The sequence below is a fragment of the Bidens hawaiensis genome, unplaced genomic scaffold (genome assembly GCF_021521415.1).
Source record: "Bidens hawaiensis isolate Kalapana, Puna unplaced genomic scaffold, B.hawaiensis_p1.1 tig00002553_1, whole genome shotgun sequence".
NCBI classification, from domain to species: domain Eukaryota; kingdom Viridiplantae; phylum Streptophyta; class Magnoliopsida; order Asterales; family Asteraceae; genus Bidens; species Bidens hawaiensis.
The window spans coordinates 1,882,185-1,898,473 of NW_027491139.1; the positions used below are offsets into that span (position 1 = coordinate 1,882,185).

General features: G+C 35.2%; 3 protein-coding genes across 4 annotated transcripts; 1 reads left to right on the forward strand and 2 right to left on the reverse strand.

Moving 5' to 3' along the window:
* Positions 1-431: 431 nt before the first annotated feature.
* LOC143620269 (uncharacterized) lies at positions 432-1,385 on the reverse strand. The gene has a single exon (XM_077091983.1). The coding sequence runs from the start codon at positions 1,383-1,385 to the stop codon at positions 432-434; it is 954 nt and encodes a 317-aa protein (XP_076948098.1).
* Positions 1,386-1,876: 491 nt separating this feature from the next.
* On the forward strand, positions 1,877-3,620 carry LOC143620191 (uncharacterized). Its single transcript, XM_077091930.1, has 2 exons — positions 1,877-2,340; positions 3,314-3,620. Exons 1-2 carry the CDS (start codon positions 1,930-1,932, stop codon positions 3,482-3,484), a joined length of 582 nt encoding a protein of 193 aa, XP_076948045.1. The 5' UTR covers positions 1,877-1,929; the 3' UTR covers positions 3,485-3,620.
* Positions 3,621-4,339: 719 nt separating this feature from the next.
* LOC143620366 (putative methionine--tRNA ligase) lies at positions 4,340-9,443 on the reverse strand. 2 transcript variants are annotated; one of them, XM_077092074.1, is made up of 17 exons: positions 9,250-9,443; positions 8,799-8,943; positions 8,547-8,700; positions 8,300-8,455; positions 7,995-8,225; positions 7,778-7,921; positions 7,614-7,704; positions 7,427-7,533; positions 7,203-7,317; positions 6,954-7,084; positions 6,804-6,869; positions 6,590-6,718; positions 6,380-6,517; positions 6,150-6,279; positions 5,688-5,893; positions 5,165-5,266; positions 4,340-4,821 (listed from the first exon to the last, which is right to left on the reverse strand). In XM_077092074.1, the coding sequence occupies exons 1-17, from the start codon at positions 9,380-9,382 to the stop codon at positions 4,591-4,593; spliced, it is 2,409 nt and encodes an 802-aa protein (XP_076948189.1). In that variant the 5' UTR covers positions 9,383-9,443; the 3' UTR covers positions 4,340-4,590. The 2 variants fall into 2 exon arrangements, with proteins under 2 accessions (XP_076948189.1, XP_076948188.1); XM_077092073.1 differs by having other exon boundaries at positions 4,341-4,821; positions 6,954-7,090.
* Between the last annotated feature and the right edge of the window lie 6,846 nt (positions 9,444-16,289).

The window sequence follows — 16,289 nt, forward strand, 5'->3', positions numbered from 1 at the left end:
TCCTGCATACAACAGAATTCGGGAAAAAAACTCACAACACATTGAAGATCGGAGGCTAATCTACCAACCGAAAGTAAGTTGCAATTAAAATCGGGAATATACAAAACCCTATTAATTTTTGTTTGGTTTGTTAACAGGCTTTCGCCCATGGCCTTAACAGATATATTGTCACCATTTGGGATCATGACGGGTGATTCGTTCGTGCATTTCGTATAGTTTTCAAGTAAATTAAGAGTATGGACTATATGCTCCGTCGATCCGGAGTCTATAATCCACTCGTCATCTTTTGATTTACCTGACATGGTCATGTTAGCTTTAGGTATTTTATCACCTTGTGAGTTCTCCTTATTCTCTGTAAAGTGTTTGAGAAGGGTCCGATACTGTTTTTCACTCAAACCGCCAACCGTTGTGCTTTGATTTGCCTCAACGCATCATGCCTTCAACTTTCCTTTTTCCCTTTTTGCTTTGCCCGGCCACCAATCGGGATAGCCGATTCTTTCAAAGCAAGCATCCTTGACATGGCCAGTCTTGCCACAATGGGTGCACAAATCAGCCTCACTATTGCATTTTGCATCTTTCATACCACCTTTGTATTTTTGCCTACTACCGTTGTCGCGTCTGCCATGCAAGCCCGTTTGAAAAGCTACAGAGTCAGTTTGCGATCTTTTCGCAGTGGCAATTCCTCTTTGTTGCTCGTCTTCTGAAGTTAGACGATAAGCTTCTCCCAACGTGGGAGTCGGTTTCATCGACAAAAGGTGCGTTCTTATTGTCGTGAACTCGATGTCTAGCCCCATCAAAAACTCATATAATCGCTCCTTGTCTTTGAATTCTGTCACCTTCTTGCCAATGTCACATGTACAATTACCGCAGTTGCAGCGCGGTGGAGGCAAGACGGTTTGAATTTCGTCCCATAGCGAACGCAATTTAGTGTAGTATGTGGAAACCGATGATCCATCTTGTCGCGTCATCGTAAGAGATTGCTTCAGTTCATAAGCTTGCGGTTCACTTTCTTTGCCAAAACGCTCTCTCAAGTCGGACCAAATCTCAAACGAAGTGTTAGCGTATTTCACACTTCCTCGAATGTCCTTCTTCATCGTGGTGGTCAACCATCCTTTGATCATGGCATCGCAACGTAGCCATGCCATGTACTTATCTTTAGTTTGATCCGGTTTCGACATAGATCCATCGACAAAACCCATCTTGTTCTTGGCAAATAAGAAATTCGTCATCTCTTGGCACCAATCGTTGTAGTTGGTATCATTGAGTAGATCGTTGACTTGCATCTGTCTAGGATAATCGGAAGTGTGTATGTAGTATGGTGAACTTGGATCGATGGTCTTGTGAACATTCTTGATTCCGCCTGCTGTTTCATCATCTCCAGCCATGGCGATTTCTTTGTAGAGCTTTGGGGTTTATTGTATCTTCAAAACCCCTGCTCTGATACCATGAAAGTTTCGATATCAGAGAAGGATTTTATTTTCATTCATCTTTAAACAATAAATTGTACATTGTTTAAATACATAAGGCATCATAAAAGGTCTCAAACTCAAACTAAGATATTCCTAAAATAATGGAGATAACATGAACGGTGAAAGATATATATTAAATAAATATATATCTTAAATTTGAATTTAATAGAAGAGAGAAAGGTTGGTGATGGTTTCTAGAAGACCGCTTGCTAATGTCCAACCCATCAGATTCGTCATTTCAAATATGTATCAGATCCGTCATTTCACAAGGTCTATATATAGTTCAAATGACGAATATCCTATAAACTATCACTAGCATTTATATAATTTCCCATTTAAAAAAAGTACGGGTTTCCCCGAAACAAAAGATTGTGTGGGCCTGGTTATCCAGCATTGTCTTAAAAAAAATAATAATAAAAATAAACATTTAAAACCCTTGGTGGTGGTGTCACCGGCGGCAATGGCAACCTCACGTATTCTCCACCGTTCAACCACCATTCTAAACACCATACGCCAACACTCACACCGATCTCTTTCAACCGCAGTATCACATCACAACGATCACCAACGCAACCACCAATATGTTTCCCAAAGCGACTATCTCAACAGCTGGAAGCCGCCCAAGGATCCGAAACAGGCTCAATCGAAGCTCTGTCAGCTTCGCCGAGAGTACGCGATGAAGGTGAAGGCGGTAAGAAAGGAATACATAGATGAGATGGAGGTTATGAGGATTGAGAAACAGAGGAAGGATGAGATTAAGAAGGAAGCGATGAGAATTGAAGGTGAGGAGCGTAAAGCTGTGAAGGCTGCGGCGAAGAAGGTGAAAGCGGCTGAGCGGGAAGTGGCGGAGGAGGAGTTCCGTCTAACCTTGGTATGTGTTCGTGAACGTTTGATAATGTGTTCATATACATTCGTTTATGTTTGTTCAATAAAGGGTTTTTAATATTTTTTAATGACTTTTCTTAATTAACATATAAATATAAATATAAATATGAATATAAATATAAATATAAATATGAATATGAATGTTAAAAAAAACACCAACACAAACTTGGTAGCCAGACCGAACCGTTGACACGGACCATTAGTGGTTAGCCAAATTAAAAAAAAAAGCATTGTCGGTGTTCATTTGTGTATGTGAACCGTTCACGGTCAAGCTCATTTTCTCAATGAATGAACACGAACAAGGAATTTCGTTTGTGTAGGTGTTTGTGAATTGTTTTGTTGTTTATCTGATGAAAGCTTAACGGACGAACATGAACAATGCCTTGTTTGGTTCGGTTCGTTTACGACCCTAAATTTGGGTTAGATAAGTGACAGCCTTTCAGTGTCTTTTGATCTTATCTTGAAGCTTATTTCATTGCAATTGCTGGTGTGCCATTTTCACACACTGTTTTCACCTATAACAGGGCTTAAGTATACATATGTCATATATATGTGTGTGTGTGTGTGTGCAGTTGTGCTGATAGTGATATATTGTCATTGTATGCTACATGATGACTCATTTAAGGAAGTTAACGTTCAGTTTTTTTGCTTGTATCTTGATGCTTATTTTTATTGTAATTGCTGATGTGCCACCTCAGTGTTGTTACGTGATGACCCGTGTGTATGTGTGTGTGTGGATTGATATAATTCCATTGTATGCTACATGATGACTCATTAATGAAGACGATATTTCAGTTTCTGTTGTTTGTTTCTTGATTTTTACTTTATTGTAGTCTTACATGATGACTCGACACACACACACACAAAACCAATTTTAAGTAGAGAACAGTGAGACCACATAAAGCCATATAAACCCTCTACATACTGTAAATAATGTTTCCAATTTCTTGTGGTTGCAGTTAAAGGAAAGAGCCGAGAAGCTTGAATATCACAAATCGAGAGAGAACAAAATCATGGAGAAGAAGGCTGAGAAAACTCGGCTCCTGAAGCAACAAAGTTCCTTGTGGATTGATGAGTCTGAACTGGAAGGTAAGATATTGGAGGCCATTGTTGGAAGCACCATCGATTAATCTTTAGTTTTCATTGCAAAAAGCATCCTTTTTATTTGCTTTTAATGTCCATCTTTTCTTAACATGTTACGTGTGATTAATATCAGACATAATTGTGATTTTGGTGAGTTGATAAATCTGTTTTTACAGTTGGTAAATATAGTTATATTCTTTTATTCTTATATGTTTGTAATCATATTTGAAGTAGTAATTGCTTAGAAATTTGAGAAAGGGAAAAAAGAAAGCCAAGCCAGCCTAGTTTATGAGGCAGGAATTTTTATGTCCGTTAAGGGCGAAAACGGGTTTGGGCAAATCTAGGCATTAGGTCCATGTTTGGAGTCTGATCAATATTTTTGTAACTGGTTTTGGTCCATTGAAATATAAAATATGGAACTATTAATCTTCTAATATGAATTTGCAATGCTAATGAAACATGATGCAATAGTATACAGTGTGAAGTAGCTAATGAATCAACATGGAAGTTAAAAAGAAGATAATCAAAAAAAAAAATCTAGCCCGGTTAGCTGGTTAATCGACTCAAATGGCTGCTCTGGTTTTCGCAAAGTTCTATCAAAAGGCCTCAACTGGATTGGATCGGTTATCCAGCTAGCTCCTGGTCGTTCACCTGATGAGACGAGACTTGCTTTCAAAACCCCAGCGTCATCACAAGTTGTTGGAAACCTTAAGATAATCGATTTGTTGGGCTTATCGAGAATTAAGAAACTAAACATAATGCTTTTTGGACCGTGCTTCGCTGATCGAGCTGTCTACCTGCCTCCAACGACCGATTTCTAATCCAAACGCAATTAAAAAATACCAAAAAAGAAATAAAAATAAGAACAACTTCTCTCTTTACATTTCAAGCTACATGCCATACTGGGTTAAAAGACTAGTTGTATATAATGTCTAAAAGATGTCCAAGTGTGATTATATTATCTATGTTGTGGAACCCTTTTATATAAACAACACGATCCTTATACAATTTATTCTCTGGTTCAAGACTTTAAGTTGCGCTTTATACATTTTGAGAAAACTAAAAGTAGGAGTTATAGCTTCTTATAAATCTGTTACTTTTATGAGATAAGCCATCATCGCACTGATAATCTTGCTGGTAAATTGTTTATTCGTCATCTTATTGATCCATCAGAAATGGATGCAACCGTGCAAAAACCTGCTGAGGTGGTAAACGGAAAATCTTTATAGCATGCCACAAGACCCTTGTTTGTATGTAGATCCACCTGTAATGTCTCCCAAACTTTCTTTTTGGGGTTTAATACATCATCAGGCTTCCCATCAAACCCCGCTAAAATAACCCTCTCCCCAATAATGGCAGATGGTGGTGGATCAACCAGTTCGACCTGAAATTTAGCGTCGTTTAGATTAAAGACAGAAGTAACAAACGCTACATTTGTTTAGAATGTGAACTGTTTATGATAAATTTGATGTAAAAAGAAACAGATCGGGGCAATGTCATATATCCTCCTAAAAACTTACATAACATCATTATATATAACAAAAATAAATTATATTGTCAGATATACCTGTTCAAAACACTTGCAACAATGTTTGAATTTGTATTGTATATTTTTTCAAGGGGATATATGAAATTATGTTTTATTTATCATTGCAACAATGAAAAGCAATAGGTGACCACCACAGGCTAAAGAACTGAAACCATAGTTGAAGTATTGAATAGCTTACCTTGGTGTTATCTTTGGTGGAAGCACAAAGAACCATTGCTTGTGATTTAATGCCCCGAATGGTTGCGGGTTTCAAGTTGCACAGAACGCAGACCTTCCGGTTCTGAGAAAAAAACACGAACGCCATGAACACAAATGGAGTATAATAAACATACTTTTCAAAATGGTTCACTTTGGTAATTATACCTTTTCATGTCCCAACCTGATTATTAAAATTATGACAACCCTTTTGTCCAAAGTTCAATTTTGTAGTAGATAATTAAGTTGTCATTATAATTAAAAATATATATATAATTACGATACTAATATAAATCTTTGGATAAAACGGTTTAAAGAAAATGTATTGAAAATAGACTTTGTTCACTTTTTTATTTTTGACCTGTTCGACCCATTTCACCTGCTTCCCTCTTGGCTAAATATTTAGTTGACCAGTTTGAGAGAAAATCATCCCAAAGAAAGTGTTTAAGATTAAACGGTTTGAAATCGGTCTTAAATAGAGGTTACGGTGCTTAAAAGAAACAAACCTGCATCTCATTAATTGGAACAAATTTGGCAAGGCCACTGACAACAGTCCTTGGTTGACCTTCACCAACATCAATTTCTTCTACATATAAAGAATCAGCTTTAGGATGTTTTTGAACTTTTGTAATTAATCCAACGCGGATATCAAGTTGGTTGATAGTAATTTCTTGTTCAGCTGCAGTCACACGTTCTTTCTTTCCACTTTTATCTGCAGAAGTATAAACAGAGCAAGCTGCAATCCAAATATATAAGTAAATTGATTACTTTTTAGCACACGTCAATCTTAAAGAGGAATTCTTGTCTATAAATATTAAATATAGACACTAATATATATAGAAACAACAGATGAAATCAAGCAAGCATATACTCAATCACCAAGCAAAAAACAACTATATTTTGAGAGAAGAAAAAACAAATGGTATCAGTTAGTAGAAACTATAAGTAACAAGGAGAAAAAGGTCAACCAGAAACTTTCGAGTTCTTTAATTGTTCAGCAGTTTTATTTGCTTCAGCTTCTGCCTTGACAGCTCGGTCTGCTCGGTCAGCTTGACTGCCAGCAAACTTTGCTCTAAAGAATTCCACCTCTTCATCTTTCTGCACATAACACACACCCACAGTAAGCCAGATGCATAATTCTCACAATGGCACATGTGATGTGATCATTAAAAGAGACATCTGAGGCATTTATATATACCAGTTCTTTAAATAATGGCACGGGGGTCACGATTCTGTGTCCAGCAGGTACCATCTCCCATGGTCTTTTAGCCTTCTCTACATCTCCTTTCTCATCAGAGAGAGAAAGTTGAAGGGGCAAAGAAAGCTGTTTGAGTACCTGTAACAAGCAAATTGAAATGATATAGGAGGGATAGAAATGTCATTTCACAAAAACACATAAATTACTTACCTCAATGGAAAATGATGGCATAAAAGGCTCAAGGAGACAAGCAAGAAGAAAAACAACTCCCACTGAAGTTTTCATGACTATAGAACATGAAGATCTGTCTTCTTTGTAAAGCTTCCAAAATTGACTTTCCTACATGCAAGTAACAACTTTCTTTGAGAAAAGGAGAAGGGGGGGGGGGTAGCTATAACAGTGTTGCAGAACTGTGTGGACTTACTTGTAAATATGCATTTCCTTCACCAGAGATGCTCATTGCAATCTTCAATCCTTGCTTTAGTTTGACCTATGTCAATTGTAATACACATAGTGAGTTATTCCAGTGTAGGCCGAGTAGAATTTTCTATAATGTTCCAGTATCATTAATTACCTTCTCCATGGCCTCCACATATTGTTCCACATAACTACCAATTTTGTCTCCTAAAATCTTTGATAAAAGATGTGTTTCAGCACCTGCAGCATCCGGAACAATGGAATTGTATCCTGAACCTTTCCCTGATTCTGAATCTGTCAATGGAATTGTTAATAACTTTAATATCAGTTTCAAAGATGATAAAATAAAAAAATAAAATAAAATGATGTTAAAAGGAATTTGCACCCCTTTGTGCCAACTACTAACCTGGATCTTTAGCAATAAAGGTCAAGACACGATTGATGAAATTGCCTAGATTATTTAGCAATTCATTGTTTAGCTTTGCCTGCAAATCTGCCCATGTGAATAACGTGTCCGATACCTATACTTGCAAACCAAATAATCAGACAGAGAAAAAAAAGCAAGCCACTAAGAGTGAGATATCACATTTTTAATGTTATAATAGACAAGTGTTGTGTTGTAATATGTACCTCTGGTCTATTAGTTAACAAATAGTATCGCCATACTTCTACTGGAATACTTGTATCCTTTGCATCATTACCAAAAATTCCTACACCCTTGGTCTTTGAAAACTTGCCTACACATAACCTCCAAATATGAAAATTACACCAACATATTAAGTCAAGAAAAACACAAGTATATAAGTATATAGCATACCTGTTTCATAGTTTAGGTACTCTGTAACACTGATGGTCTTCATCAAAGTCCAGTTTTCGCCGGTTCCAAGAAGCGTCGAGGGAAACATTACCTGAAATATTTAACTTAAAAGGTTATAATTTGAATTAAAACGTTGTGCACTAATACTAAATGAATGCACTTACCGTGTGAAAAGGCACATTATCCTTGCCCATAAACTGATACAACTCAACATTTTCAGGATTCTTCCACCACTTCTCCCACTCAGGCGTGTAACACGAAGTGATTGAGACATAACCAATCGGTGCATCAAACCAGACATAGAAAACCTAAACAGAACAACAAACGTTCCCAAATTATTATGTGAATACAGATATAATGCAAGTATGACAGAAAAACAACCTTGTCTTTAAACCTCTCATGAGGGACAGGAACACCCCACTTTAAATCTCTAGTAATACATCGTGACCTTAGTCCTTCTTTAAGCCACGCATTTGTAGCTTGAATTGCATTTTGACTCCATGATCCAGCTACCGACATGTTGCTGATGTAATCCCTCAGTTTGTCTTCCAACAATGGGAGCTCAAGAAACAAGTGATTTGTATCACGGATATGTGGACTGTTTGCACAAACCTAATTGCAGACCAAATTGGAGTCATAAACAGTAATTAAAAACAAAATTAATGTGATTTTAGGAAGCAGTTTACCTTGCATCTAGGATTAACGAGTTCAGTCGGATTTAATAGTTTACCACAGTTTTCACATTGATCACCTCGTGCAGAATCATAATAACAACCCGGTGTTGGGCAGCTACCTTCAACAAGTCGGTCAGCTAAAAATTTCTGGCATTTATCACAATAAAGCTGCAGCATATAACATATACTCAACTTATTATATACATCGAAGACCAAAAGTGATGAATACAAACATATATATATATATATATATGTATACCTGCTGCATTGTATTTTCAGATAGCCAATTGTTCTCCATTAACTTTCTAAAGATTGATTGGCAAACTTCTGTCTGCTGCGGGGTCGAAGTTCGCCCAAATTTATCAAAACTTATGTCAAACCATTTATAAACCTCTCTATGAATCGCATGATATCTACATAGACAGATAAAAGGAAAACGAAAACGAATCAACATATTTTTGTAACTATATCCCAAAATATCAAATAACATGAAACAAATAAACTTAATTACTTATCGCAAATCTCTTTCGGACTGCAATTCTCCTCCAAAGCTTTCGTCTCGGTGGCGGTTCCATACTCATCAGTTCCACAGACGTATATAGCGTTGTAACCTCTCAATCGACAAAATCGAGCAAACACATCCGCACTCAACACACCTACAGGCGACAAATATAGTTCATCGGTAATGATTACTCGATCAGTCGATCACAATTAGGCCTGTAAACGAATCGACGTTCATTTAACTTTAAACGAACACAAACACTTAATCGAACAAATATGTGTGCTGGTGTTCGTTTGTTTGTTTAAAAAATGAACATGTTCGATGACATTTATGAACATTTGTTTAAAATCTAAATGAGCAGGTCACCGACATAAATGAACATAACTGAACAAAAATAAACAAACATAAATTATAATAATAATAATAATAATAATAATAATAATAATAATAATAAACTTACAGCCGATGATATTTCCAAGGTGAGGTACGTTGTTGACGTAAGGCAGAGCACTGGTAATAAGTATGTTTCGTTTGCCGGCAATTGGAAGCTTCTGAACGTCGCCGGAGCCGGAGATGGCCGGTGTATCTGCCATCGTAAACCACCGGAGACTTTTGAAGTCGGTAGCGTAGTAGTTTGTTGTAACTGAAATAAGCTCGTATTAATATTAATAAGGCTCCACTGCCGCCTGAGTTAACTTGGGTTCGAACAGATTCTCTGCTTTTGACAACATTGAAATGACAAATAATATAAAAGTTTGATTATTATTATTATTATATTTACCCAGTCAAAATTAATATATCACATAACAATTTATTTTTTGATTCCTAATAAAAAGTTGGTGGACTTAAATACTGAACGTTTTTAATTATACGTGACTTGCGGTACAAAAAATGAGTATTGGGTGTACGTAAAGTTAATTAATCAAAGATAATTATCAAGTTATGATTACTTATTTGAATTAATTATTAGCAATCCTAGTTATAGTGTAACAAGTCTATATATTAGTAATAACTATCGAGTTAGAGTATAGGTTGTAATTTAAGTTTTTGAGTTGGTTTTATTGAATAGAAAAATGTTGGATAGTTTAATAATTTGTTTGTAATTTAAATTTTTAAGTTGGTTTTATTGAATAGAAAAATATTGGATAGTTTAATAATTTGTTTATCAATACACCTACGTTTGAAAAGTAACTATTAATAATCTTCTTCAAATCGATAGGTAAATTTTTTTTTTCAAAATAGAGTATACAAGTTCAAATTATTTTGCATTTGCCTTCAAAAAATCATTATGAAGGCAAAAATAAATATACGGTAGTCGTAATAAATTAAATTTAATAAGCAAATCGGATCCAAATAAACCATGACTTTTTTAAATAATAAAATAGTAAGTTATATTGACAACGTAATAACATTACAGACTTTCATTTGTGTTGTCATACTTATTCCTGATTTTCACTCGGTGTCTACAGTCTACCTATATGATTATAACTTATGAGTTAAACGAGGAAGTGTGTCTTCATTGTAATTAAAATCGAGTTAAATCAAGTGTCATTTGAGTATAATCTATGATTATATGAGTGAGACTGTCTTTAACAACGAAAGTTGAAGGTTGTAGTATTGGTCAATGAGTTATATTTAAAAGTGTCTACTTAATATAATGTACAAATATGAACTTTTAAATACGTATAGTTAATATTATACTCTACGGCTAGATAAATACAATATTATGTAACTTAGAAAAAACAGGCAAACATAGGGCTAGCTTACTTAATGGAAAGACTTGAGTTCTACCTCATATGCAAGAGGTAATCATTTATGTAGGAGTTTTAGGACTATTGTAACTTTACCCTTAAAAACAGGCAAACAAATTATAATAGTTATAAAGAGATTAATGGAGCATCGAATTTCATAAATATATCATGTCATCAATAACACGTTCGATTATCATGTTTGTTTAGTTTACCATAAATATTAGATTCTTAAGTATTTTGTGGAAGCATCCACATGGTGGAATCTTTGTCAACCACTTTGGTTTTTTGTTTGGAATATTTATTTATGCCTTAGAGCACTCACATAGTCACATTGATCCTGTATATAATATTCTAATTTTAAGTTCAACACTAAAAGTTAGGGGTGTTAATCGTGTCGGGTTGGCGGGTTAACGGGTTGATGGGTTTTGGGTTGGCGGGTTAGCGTGTTAAGATTTTTCAACCCAAACCCAACCCATATTTTTATTCGTGTCGGGTTGTGTCGACCAATTTAAATTCGTGTCGTGTTCAGGTTGTGTTTCAGGTCAACCCATTTTACATTCACAGACGAATATGAGTAACATCTATTGACTATGTAATAAATTAAACAATTTATTACTCTTATTCATATATAACTTGTTAATAGTTTGTGACAAATCTAATTGTTTTTGTGTATTTATATCTCATTCTCATTTAACATACTTAGGTTCACATATTTAACTCAAAATAAGAACAAATGAATGAAATAACCAGAGAGTATACAGTTAGAACTACTAAATGAAATTCTAAGAAGTATAAAGTAGATAAAAGTAGTGTAAAAAAAATTAGTTTTACTTTTAAAAGTTAATTCATATATGAATTAAAAAAACTAAGTATTTAATTTTAAAAATTAAAGCATCTTATTTATAAAATAAATTTTTTTGCTCTCTAACATTGTTAAACGGGTTAACATGTCAACCACTTTTTAACGGGTCGGGTTCGGGTTGACCTGTTTTTTAAACGTGTCGAGTTCGAGTTGACCTGTTTAAGAAAACGGGTCGTGTCAGCCGACCCAAAACTTATATTTTTTCGTGTAGGGTTTCGGGTCATGTCAGTAATTGACGCCCCTACTAAAAGCTATCAAAATCAATCTTACATCTAATTTTAAAAATAGAAAAAAATAATTAAAAGTTAGGGATACAATAGCGCATCTTTAAATATCGACTTCCTATTCATTTTCTAATATTAACAGGTTTTTCAAACAATATACATAATAAAATAGAACAAAACCGTGCTGCTTTGTTGGTATTACTGATTTGGATCGACGACAATTGTCCATCTCTAATGAAAAGTCATATGCATGTTAATCACATGGAGCATCGAATTTTATCAAAAATATGCTTGTAATCTTATTCAAATTTGGTGAATCGTACTTTTTGAGGAAGAATCCAAAAATTCACATGGTGGAATCGTTGTCATGGTATCTAATATTTTTGTTTTTTAAAAAGTTTTGCTAAAGCAAATTAATGTGAAAATAAAAATAAAAACTGAACCCCCTCTTGTCCCCAGTCACACATACATATGGACAGGTGTAATATATAAAAAAAAACAAACTTAAATAAATATGTAGTTTGAAGATCCGTATAAGCACATGTAATGAAATTTATGTATACCGTAATTAAGGGTCCGTACCTCTTCTTAATCTTCCAAACAATAATGTTTTGTTTCTCTTTATTTTCTTTTGGCAAACCGTTAAGATACTATTAAATGAGTTGGAGACTCAAGTGTATATATATAATATACATATAAACCCAATTTGGTCCCCAAGTTAAAAACTTGGCCATCAAGTTTACTTGCTCCACACGCCTCCCGTTTTACTATACCTTAAACCATATAGTCAACTAAACAAAATTTTTGTCACTTTCATTTCACACAAAACCTCCTCACTTTTCAAAAGCATAATGCATGTGACATATAGGAGACCTCTCCAAACTTTTGACTATGGGAGTTGTATATTTGAGTTGTTATGATACATATATAATGATGACAAACAGACTCAAACTTGACGAATAAATCCAAAACATTCGGGATTGGTATTTGACTACGAGAATGGATATAAAATGTTTTTTTTTATGTATATAAATTTGAGTCCGTTTGTCATTCCTATATATTTATTATAACAACTCGAATACACAACCCGTATAGTCAAAAGTTTGGAGAGATCTCCTATATGTCACATCATGCTTTTGAAAAGTGATAATGTAAGGCCCCGTTCCCGGTAGTCCTACTTTAGCGTCGGATTTACTCATAAACACAGTTCTATAAATCAAAGTTTATTAAAACTTTCGCGGAATATAAAACATCAATCATCTGTTACAAAACATTTAATCTTTATTTTAAAACCATAACATAAAACATCATTTCTTCAATCTTCAGATGTCAGCCGTTCAATCCATGACATGTGTCATCCTCATGCCATCTCGATAAACATGTATACCTGCGTGCATACTAAAAGTCAGCTACGCTGAGTGAGTTCTAGTTAATCAGGCGACACACAATACATACGTATATCATACATACATACATACATACCCGAAAATACATATACATACTTAGTCAATTACCCTACTACCATACATGCATACATATCTACAATCACTAACCTCAGTCTACCGAGAGTACGTTCATAGTCCGCCGTCTATACCTGTACTCAAGGTCGTGAACACGTAAAAGGTCCGCAGTCCTTACCTGTGTTCACAAGTTTTGGTACGTGCAAGGTCCGCAATCTTTCCCTGTACCATCCTATTATAACAACACGTACAAGGTCCTCAGTCCTTCCCTATGTTGCAACCTAAACCATAGCACGTACGAGGTCCACAGTCCTCCCCTATGCTACCACAACACAAATATATCACGTATAAGGTCCACAGTCCTTTCCTGTGCTGTCGCCTATCTACAATACGTATAAGGTCCGCAGTCCTTATCTACGTTGACGTCTATACCTATAGCACGTATAAGGCCCACTGTCCCTATTACATCTATCATCTATATTACGTATAAGACCCGCAGTCCTTAACTACGCCATCACCTGCCAAATCTATGTCCAACCGAGTTAGAGGGATTCACCATCCTAACTTACTACGTCGGACGTAGAACTCACATACCATTCCTGTACCTGCATACACATACTCCACATATACAATTTATATCATAAGAACACTCTAGTCGTTCTTCACATCATTCATTTAACAACCATACCCCTTGTCGATACGTGCAATATCCGAAGAGCGTTCACGCCCCGACAAGTGTTCATTTGTAATGTTCATACATCTTCCATATATAATGTTCATACCTTTATTTATAACCTGACAGTACGCGCAATATCCGAAGATCGTTCGCGTACCGACAATCTGTAACACCCGCCAAAATTACATGTCAAAATGTCAACTTTAAAAGTTGAAAGGTTAAAATAATAATTATAATGACATAAAAATGGGTCCAAATATTTACATGGATATTAAAATATGTATTTCGGTTTATATTGGTAATATCGTAAGTCAAACGTTTAATAAAAGAAATGATCAGTTGAGTTATAAATATTATAAAAGAACATTTAAAACCATCTAACATCGTCTAAGGATAATAAATAAATATGTATGTATATATTTATATATATACACACATTACTGCGTTAGAATGCTAAATGCTAAGAAAATGTATATCATATAATGATTGAATTCTTGGATAAAACAAGAACTTATCCCTTAACTGTGAGTTGTCAATCACAAATTGAAAGACATATTTGGATGACACGAAACTTACCTATAACTCATATTACTTACACCTATCAACATAATAATTTATTACTATAGATATGACGGTTTGCATGTAATATAAATACATAACACTAGTTCAAAGTAAAAACAAAAGTAGATATGAGCTAAGAGTTAGACCCGGAAATGACAAGTTAAGAAAAAGAACTAAAAGTGAAAAATTGAGTTCATGGACCATCGCGCTACGTGATGAGCCCAGAACACAGGTCATCGCGTATCGCGATGGACCTTGATGAGTCAGCGGACAAGTGTCAGCACTGAGTATGGCGGCGTACTTTTGCGGCGCCGCGATACGCGACGGGGTCACCAAGACCTATCGCGTATCGCGATGGGATGCAAGATCAACCTATAAATAGAGGGGTCACGACTCATTTCCATTTCACACCAAATTGTTTCTCTCTCTAGATTTACTCTCTCACTACCTCGGTTTCCGTGCCGACCCGACAATCGTCACCCCGTAATTCGTTCCACATACCGACAATACCTCGAAGTACGTGCACAACACGACGACCACCATATGTCGCCTTGTTTTGCGTGCCAAGCTATAAGGCCCCGACTGTGTAAGCTCTAGTACGCGTTAGAAAATAGAAGTGCTGCTCAATCAATCTTAGTAATCAAACTCCGAATACCCGTGTAAGGTAGGGGTTCTGCCTAAGTCATTATTTTATTATTATATTATATGGCTTAGACTATAGGCAGAGATATAGCCCAAAACCTTGATCATAAATATTTTTACATAAGCTTTAACATACAAGGATTATATTAATGTTTCTTTACAATTAAGAAACATATATTTTCATTCATAAGGATATAGTCAAAATATAGTTTATTAACTATTAAAAAACATAGCATTTCATACGCAATGAATATAGTAAAAACATTGTTTCTATATGATTAAGAAACATAAGATTTTACATTCAATACTAGCAGTCAATGAATGTTTCTTCTTGAAGAAGAAACAGATTATAGATGTTTCTTCAAGAAGAAGAAACTCAGCATATGATTTGGTAAATAAATAAAAAGACGGTATGTCTCAATATTTTATTCAAACAAATGATCAATCAAGGTTCAAAGCTATCAAAACCAGACTAAGGGTCTGTAGCCGGATCAAGTAACGATCTGGATATTTATATAAACCTATTTTATAATAGGTCAATCATCAATCAATCAACCAATCAATCATTCACAGTCAAGGTTTCAAACGAGATCACCAATCATTCAGAACAGACAATCACAGGTGAATACGTCAACCTTTTTAATCAGTCAAAACATATTATACTCAATGAGACGAACGGGAGTTTGTCTTAGCGAGTCAATCAATGTTTACATGATCGAGTTATCTCTAAAACTTTATAATACAAAGTAGAAAATAAAGTCAACTCAGACCGAATACACATGTGTCTGGGTCCAAACATAACCGTTCAGCCTAATCATTCTAAGGCTACGTGGCCGCGGGCTAATGGTCATAACTAGTCTCCCGGTAAGGGTTACGTGGCTCGGGAACAATTGTGTGTGTAGGGCAGTGGTACATAGACCAGAAATAGAAATGGTTCTGCTGAGCTTGTAGAGAAAACTATATTTGTATTATAATGTCATTCAAAATGTCTTATTGAGTCATACGTGTTCACCAGCATATAGCTGACGTATTTTTTTCCCACATTTCAGGGAATACAGATTAGTACAGGTAGCAAGACATTCATGGAGTTAGATGCTCGCAAGGTAATGATGGCTCAGTTTTTAATTATTAAAATATTACAAACGGTATTTCAACAAGCTTTATAAATCAAATACCGGGTATTTATTATCCGAGAAGTTTTCAAATAAATTAATATTCTATTCAACCAAAATCTTCCGCTAAAATAACACACAACTCTGATGTATTTACAAAACAGGTACCAACTATTGGTCATACGCCTAGGCCTTAAGCTGGGGTGTGACAC

Excerpts from the sequence above, each read along its gene's own strand:
- LOC143620191 (XM_077091930.1), top strand. The coding sequence starts at position 1,930 with ATGGCAACCTCACGTATTCTCCACCGTTCAACCACCATTCTAAACACC. Across the intron at positions 2,341-3,313 it reads AGGAGTTCCGTCTAACCTTG|TTAAAGGAAAGAGCCGAGAA; the intron begins GTATGTGTTCGT and ends TTGTGGTTGCAG.
- LOC143620269 (XM_077091983.1), bottom strand. The coding sequence starts at position 1,385 with ATGGCTGGAGATGATGAAACAGCAGGCGGAATCAAGAATGTTCACAAG.
- LOC143620366 (XM_077092073.1), bottom strand. The coding sequence starts at position 9,382 with ATGGCAGATACACCGGCCATCTCCGGCTCCGGCGACGTTCAGAAGCTT. Across the intron at positions 8,944-9,249 it reads CCTTGGAAATATCATCGGCT|GTGTGTTGAGTGCGGATGTG; the intron begins GTAAGTTTATTA and ends TGTCGCCTGTAG. Across the intron at positions 7,705-7,777 it reads ATAATGTGCCTTTTCACACG|GTAATGTTTCCCTCGACGCT; the intron begins GTAAGTGCATTC and ends TAAATATTTCAG.